Genomic DNA, 7,082 nt, shown 5'->3' with positions numbered 1-7,082 from the left:
GTAAAATGAGGACCCAGACTGTGGGGGCGATATGCTGACTCTGTAAACCGCTTAGAGAGGGCTGAAAGCCCTATGAAGCGGTATATAAGTCGAACTGCTGTTGCTATTGCTACAAGTCACATTCCTTTTAGTATCTTTGGCCTGCCACACTTTCTATTATTTTACTATGCATTTTCTAAAGTGGGAGAATGGGAGGGGGGATTGTACGGAGTTAGAAGTTATGTAGCCATACCAACATTCCTTTCTAGAAAGCCAAGGTCATCCTTTGTAGCTGCACCTCTGCACCTGACCGGAAGTGGATGGGTGGAGATGCCAGCGTGGCAATGGAAGATTCGACCATGGGATGGGCCTGTTGGGTGGGTGGGGGCAGGATCATGAACTTTCAACTGGGTGGAAACTCCAGGAAGTTTTCAGATTCGGGTTTTCCACAGACATGCCAACATGTCTCTCTTAATAAATTGGAAGTTTGAGGAAAGTTCTGCCTTGGACTCGGATTTAATTTTGGATGATATTTTGAACACTGACACCTGGGCCCCAAGACAAGTTAAATGGGAAATCACTATTAAATGTCTGCTAGGAACAAAGCTGCCTTAGATGGGACTTGGCCCTGTGCCAGAAGGGGTTTAAAAACGGGACTGGGCGTTCTGGACCACCGGACAGCCACTGGGAATGTTGTAGGACAGGCTTTACTGTCTAGTTTTATCATTGATCAACAATTCTCTTTATCTTCCCAGATCAGAACAAAGAAGAAGAAGAAAAACGAGCCTTTTTTTTTTACATTAAAGTTTTTGCTTTATTTAGTGAAACAGTTATTATCAATGTAACAAGCTGAAAAATACAGCAACCCGATCAAAGACTGAGGTAACAAAATACTTTTGCCAGAAGGAAAAAAAAAAAAACCCCAAAAGTAAAACTTCCACAGAAGGAGGGTGAAAACATCCGTAGTTTATCTGGGAAAGACTCAATTCACAAGGCGTTGGAAGGGGGGGGGGGGAATGGCCTTCACAATTAAAATGCCGTGCAGTGGATCGCTGGAAATATGGCTAAAAGGGACGTGGGGTGAGGGGAAAAAAATCAGCTAAAATTAAAATAGTGCAACGGGCCTCACCGAGGGGAAATGAAACCGAAATCTAGAAATGGATTGACACTGTAAAGGCCAAAATGTCTGAAAACCGGACTCTTATTTTTTTCTGGCTCCATCGAGTGCGAATTGGACAAAAAGAAGAAAAGAAAGGAAAACCAGTCCATGCATTTTGGCACTAGGTTTACACCGGCTAGTAAATTAGGAGTAACAAAACATGGCCTCGATAACAGTGCTACATGAATTGCCGGCGTGGAAATTCAACAGACGGGTGGGAAACCACCTTCCCCAAAAATAGCTAAACGGCGGTCGGTCCCACAGAGCAACTCGTCCTGCGCCGGACAGGGTAGGTCAAAGTTCAAAAGGCAGGAAAAAAAAATTAACCTTCTTCGGAGCACGGACACGTTCACACGTGCGCCCATCTCCATTCCTTCATCTTCGCCACGCCCTGTTTTGCTTCTCCGGGCGGCAAGGAACTTACGTCTCCGGTTGAAGAAGCTTCACGGAGACGTACGTGTGTGTGTGTGTGTGTGTGTGTGTGTGTGTGAACGTACTCTTTTCATGCGTTTCCAAAATGGGAAACTTCACTGGCCAAGCTTTGGCCCTACCTGTCGTTGGACAGAGATGGGGGGGGGGGGGAAGGGTGTCTCCGGATGAGGGCGCGGTGGCACCTTCTCTGGGGGAGACCCGGTTTTTAAAATCGTACCGATATGCACCTGTTTAATTCACAGTCAAAGATGCACAATTAAATAAACAAAAACATTTGTTAAAAAAAGCAGCTAAATAGATTCCTCATGCTTTTCATAGGACAATTACCATTTAAACGCGGATTATGCTAAGAAGAAGAATACACTGTTTTATTACTCATTTATTTCACCTTTTTCAAACCACCCTGCAGCCTGTATTGCTAAATGAAGCACTGTGTCCCTTCATCATTACTGTACATTCCCTCCCCCTCCCCTCCGGGCTGTGGGCTAACAGTGCTTACTTATATAGTGTGCTACCGAAGTCAAAACCCATAGCAAGCCTTCCTTTGTAACACTGGCTCTTTTAAAAAAAATTATTATTATTATTATTTTAAAAAGAAATTTTAGTGAAAAAACATTCCAAAAGCAGAGGTGCTTTCAAAGTTTTGCCATTCTCTTTGCAAATGCCTGCAAGTCTCTCTTCGTTGCAACGGAGAGGCAAAATCTGAGCACATCAAAACCAGCATGTTTCCCATTGTCATAAAAAAAACCACTTCGTGATTTCCGGTCCTGATAACACTTCACAAGAAGGGAACGAACTAAAATGATTGAGATTAGCAAGAAGGGAGACTTCCTTCCTCTTTAAGACATGTGAGGGGAGCGGGGGAATTTTTTACAGTGGTTTTTTTCTTTTGCCCCGCTTCTTCTTTCTTACCCAGTAAAACCAATAATCAATTTTTGTTCATTCGTTCTGAAAAGCATTTGACAATCAAATCCTGAACTTTCTTTCTGGAAGTCAGAAGGACTGAAATTCAACACGCGTGCAATTTCATACATTTGCTCTGCCTTTCGGGGACGAACGCAGGAACTGCAGGAAATGCAAACTTTGGGAACTCCTTTCCAAAAGATTGCATTGAAAACCATCTCCTTTCTTGCACTAAAATAGGGCACTGCCATTAGTCATTTAACTTTCATTAATTTGCTCATCACCAAGTTCAGACCAAGACAGAAAGTTTATGAATGGGGTTAATTATTGCACTAGTCCAATCCTCGGTGTCAATAGGAATTCATTCTGGGCAATTAAAAACCTGATTTTTTTTTCTTTTTTTTTAAAAAAAGAAGTCCGCTGTCTGTATTTTTCTCTCTAAGCAACAGGTTTCGTCCTCGTACCAATATCTTTTTTTCTTTTGACCAAATGCTAAATTGCATTTGAATGCTGTTGCATCACCCTTCGAACAGCTTGCTAACAGACCTGACAGTTATGAAATAAAATAATAATTCACGATTCCCTTTCGCTGCAAATCGGTTTTTTCCCAACCGAGAAAAATTTCTGTTTGCTTGTCTGCTTCTCGGAAGGCGTTGCAGTAGCTCATTTACAAAAATTTTTTAAAAAATAAAGGGAGAAATTTAGCACAGTTGTAAAAAAAAAGCGGATTGATGCAAACTTGAGCTCAAATTCGCTAAATGCAAACTGATTTCCTAGCTGGCTTAATCGGGCTGGAAGCCAGATGTTAAACTGTCATTATGCAGCTGGTAAGAGAAGGCCCTTTTTCAAAGGCTCCAGGTGAATGGCGCGTCCTCCGCTAACAGAGGCGCGATTAAGCCACCTGATAGAAAATCCAGAGAAGGGGAAGCGTCCTCCGGAATCATCATTCTGTGCCATAGACATTCAGAATCCCAATGGATGCTACGTCGGGATGATCAACTAGGAAACCCGACCTGCAGGAACTACCTAACTGGTAACCCGCCATTTTGTTGGAAATGGTTTCCAACAATTTCGCCACGAGAAAAAAACAAGGATTTGGGGGCAGGGCAGGGGAGGGCTGGGGGCGGAAACGTGTTCTCTCACTTCCTGTCCAAATCCAAGAATTTCTCTACCTTCCTTCCGCTCTTAGGAACAAGAGATAGACAATACGGTGGCGTGACACTTAAAAAAAATGCATTACAATCATTAACGGTGGAGACGTTTAGCACGTACTTAAAAGTAAATACAAGCTTGGAAGAGAACCAGAGATACATCACATCAGTAGTCGGATTGCTCTTGAGAGCACGGCTCTCTTTCAAGCCAAGAGTGCTGTTCATCCCAAATGACCACTGGCGCCCCCCACATCTGTATTGAGAAGCTGGGTCCATTGGCTGCCCCCACATCTGTATTGAGAAGCTGGGTTCATTGGCTGCCCCCATGATGCCGCGAAGCAGCTCATGGCTTCTCTGCTGGAAGGCGTGGTTGGGGAAATCATGAAATTAGCTGTTCTACCTTGCTTAAGATCACACTGACCTTCTGGCTGAGTAGATGGGACTTGCGTTTGGTTGAAAACCTTCTCTCTTGTAGGAGGAATAGGGGAAAGGAGAGTCCACATTAACAGCAACAAATGCTTCCCAGGATCGTTCTAAAACCAGCCCTGGGGGATGTCGGAGAAGCTCACCCTGCGGGTCATTTTGGATGAATAGCACCCCCACTGAGCCCCTAAGCCCCACAATTTAAGGCAAGCCTTTCCTTTGGGATAAAGTCACCGACAAGGAGCCTTAAAACCTGAACGCATTTCAGCAGTCCCTTCGTTGCTAGGGGTACTTCCAGTTAATTAAAACAAAAAACAAAAAACAACCACCACAAAATACAGCACAATTAATTATGAGTTACAAACAGAAAAATTACAGGTGATATATATATATATATTTTATCTAGTGCCAAAATACAACATTTCCCAAATAGCTTCGGTCGGGACGTCGGTCGCGTCCCTTAAGTTTGATACAAAAATCTGAGGCTGCCGCAGGGCGGAGGAGGCTCAGTGCACTTAAGGTTATAAAAAGGTTGTTTCACAACGTTCTATTCTAATTGACACTCTGCATCAAGTTAACACTGTCAAATGTTTGTTGTTTTTGTGCATTAGAAATAACTGTATAAACCCAACATGGGCTAAAAGTTCTCGAGTCACATAAAGCAGCTTGATCGTAAAAAGAGCAGTTTAAAAAAAGAAAGAAAGAAAAATGTCTGCAGAGATGTGACAGATAAAAGTTTGTGTGGCAGGACAGAAATCCACAGCTGTCGGGACCTCCACAGCTAGAGTTAAGGACCCAAGGATCCTGTGATGGGTCAGGATGCATCTCCAAACAGTCCAATTCCTCTTTCTCATCAGTGCAGTGAGTCAGATCCTGTCCGAAGGGTAACATTCATGTTTCTGTTTCTAGAAGCTGTATCATAATTACTTTCAAGTTATGTAGAAAAGTGCTGAAGTCGCTGCGGGAGATAGCTGGTTTCCTCCGAAGTCTTTCCTCCTTGCTTCAATGGAAACCCATCTTCCCATCTTGCAGTTTGGCACTGGACGTTATACCGCACACTGGAGCAGGTTACTCAAATGACATAAGGTTTGCAGGTACCTGGAACAGCAAGGAAAAAATACCGCAGTTAATGAAAAGTTCTGGGTAAATGGTTTATGGGTGGAAGACCCTCGCAAGAAACCTCTTCAAGTCAAGTAAAGGTCAAGTCATCAAGTAAGTCAAGTCCAGTCCAGTCAAAGTCAAGTCAAACAGAAGTCATGTCAAGTTTAAGTCAAGTAAAAAGTCAAGTCACCAAGTCAAAGTCAAGTCAACCCAAGTAAAAGTCAAGTCAAATAGAAGCCAAATAGGTCAAGTAAAAGTCAGGTGAAGTCAAACAGAAGTCAAGTGAAGTAAACCTCAAGTAAAAGTCAAGTCAAGTGAAGTAAAAGTCAAGTCATCAAGCAAAAGTCAAATCAAGAAGAAGTCAAGTATAAGTGAAGTCAAAGTCAAGTTGAGTCAATTGGAAATAAAGTCAAGAAGTCAAGTATAAATCAAGTCAAGGTCAAATCAAGAAGAAGTCAAGTAAAAATCAAGTCAAAGTCAAATTAACTAGAAGTCAAGTCAAATGAAGTCAAAGTCAAATCAAGAAGAAGTCACGTCAAGTCAAGAAGTCAAGTCAACCCAACTCAAAGCCAAGTGAAAGCCAAGTGAAAGTCAAGTATATGTCAAGTCAAAGTCAAGTCAACCCAACTCAAAGCCAAGTAAAAGTCAAGTCAACCCAATTCAAAGTCAAGTAAAAGTCAAGTCAAGTAAAAGTCAAGAAGTCAAGTATAAGTCAAATAAAAGTCAAGTCAACCCAAGTAGAAGTCAAGTAAAAGTCAAGTCAAGAAGAAGTCAAGTAAAAATTAAGTCAAGAAGTAAAATTCAAGTCAAGTAGGTCAGGATAAGTCAAGAAGTCAAGTAGAACCCAAGTCAGAGTCATGTCAACCCAAATGAAAGTCAAGTAAAAGTCAAGTCAAGAGGAAATCAAGAAAAAGTCAAGTTATGTCAAGCCAAGTAAAAGTCAAGAAGTCGTCAACGTCAAAGTCAAGTCAAGGTGAAGTAAAAAGTCAAGTCAAGTAGAAGTCAACTCAAAGTCCAAGGCAAGGCAAGAAAATCAAATCTATTTATTACAGCTTTTACCATCCTTTAAATTAAAAAGAGAGTAGAATTAAAAAAGAGAAATAGCTTAACCCCAAAACATGTTTGTAAACCTTTGGATTACAATCTTTTGGATTACAATCTTTTGGATTACAAACGTTTGGAGCTGCTTAGCACTATGCATCCAGTCTTATCTACTCAACTGCCCTGCCAGTGCAACCACTGATGGAGACCAGGACCATCATTTGTGACTGGTCCACCTCAAGTTACCCATGAGATGAACCAATCACAAAAGTTTGTCCTACTCAGTGCTTAAATTAAGCAGGTAAGACTCCAATTCAATACTATGTCATTTCTGGATTGAACAAGATGAAGAATCCAAAATTTACTCCATATATCTCCTGGACTTCACCTACATCTAAGAGACACCACAATGATTTTGCTTCTCCTTCTCATTTTTCTCGGTGCTTTTGGGTTAGAGATTGGGAAATGGGAACAAATGAATCTGGATAAGCAAATTTATCAGGAAGTTTTGTAGACGCGTTAATCCAGTTAGCAAAACATCTCTCCACTGTTTCGTGCTTACAAATTAAAATCAAATAGAACATAGGATACCTGAGGCCTGTTGCTTCTGCAGGCATCATCCAAATGTTTGTGCCATAATATTGCGTGAAATCTGGAGCCGGTCTGGAACTTGTAAACATTGCCTGCAGAGTTTTTTAAAAAAAGAATTTAAAAAAAGGTCTTTGTGATTTATCAGCAACAACAGCACTAAAGAACGGCATCTTGAAGTTAAAAAACACCCCCATCCTTTACGATTAACATGATCAATCAATCCTAACAGAGCTAGAAGGGGCCTTGGAGGCCTTCTAGTCCAACCCCCTGCTCAAGTAGGAGACCCTATTCCATTCCAGGCA

The 7,082-nt window shown here is 41.7% G+C and overlaps 1 protein-coding gene across 4 annotated transcripts in view; it reads right to left on the bottom strand.

Annotated features, from left to right (window-relative positions):
- Positions 1 to 1,271: 1,271 nt before the first annotated feature.
- Positions 1,272 to 7,082, bottom strand: part of RALGPS1 (Ral GEF with PH domain and SH3 binding motif 1) — an 85,175-nt gene continuing 79,364 nt past the window's right edge. For all 4 annotated transcript variants that reach the window (XM_032232462.1, XM_032232463.1, XM_032232465.1 and 1 more), the window contains 2 exons: positions 6,781 to 6,872; positions 1,272 to 5,145 (listed from right to left, as the gene is read on the bottom strand). In XM_032232462.1, the coding sequence (XP_032088353.1) occupies positions 5,116 to 5,145; positions 6,781 to 6,872 (122 nt within the window). In that variant the 3' untranslated portion in view covers positions 1,272 to 5,115. The remainder of the gene's footprint in view (positions 5,146 to 6,780; positions 6,873 to 7,082) is intronic.

The sequence above is a fragment of the Thamnophis elegans genome, chromosome 16, assembly GCF_009769535.1.
Source record: "Thamnophis elegans isolate rThaEle1 chromosome 16, rThaEle1.pri, whole genome shotgun sequence".
Taxonomy (NCBI): domain Eukaryota; kingdom Metazoa; phylum Chordata; class Lepidosauria; order Squamata; family Colubridae; genus Thamnophis; species Thamnophis elegans.
The sequence above is the reverse complement of the archived record's forward strand: the minus strand, read 5'-3'. Positions and strand labels throughout refer to the sequence as shown.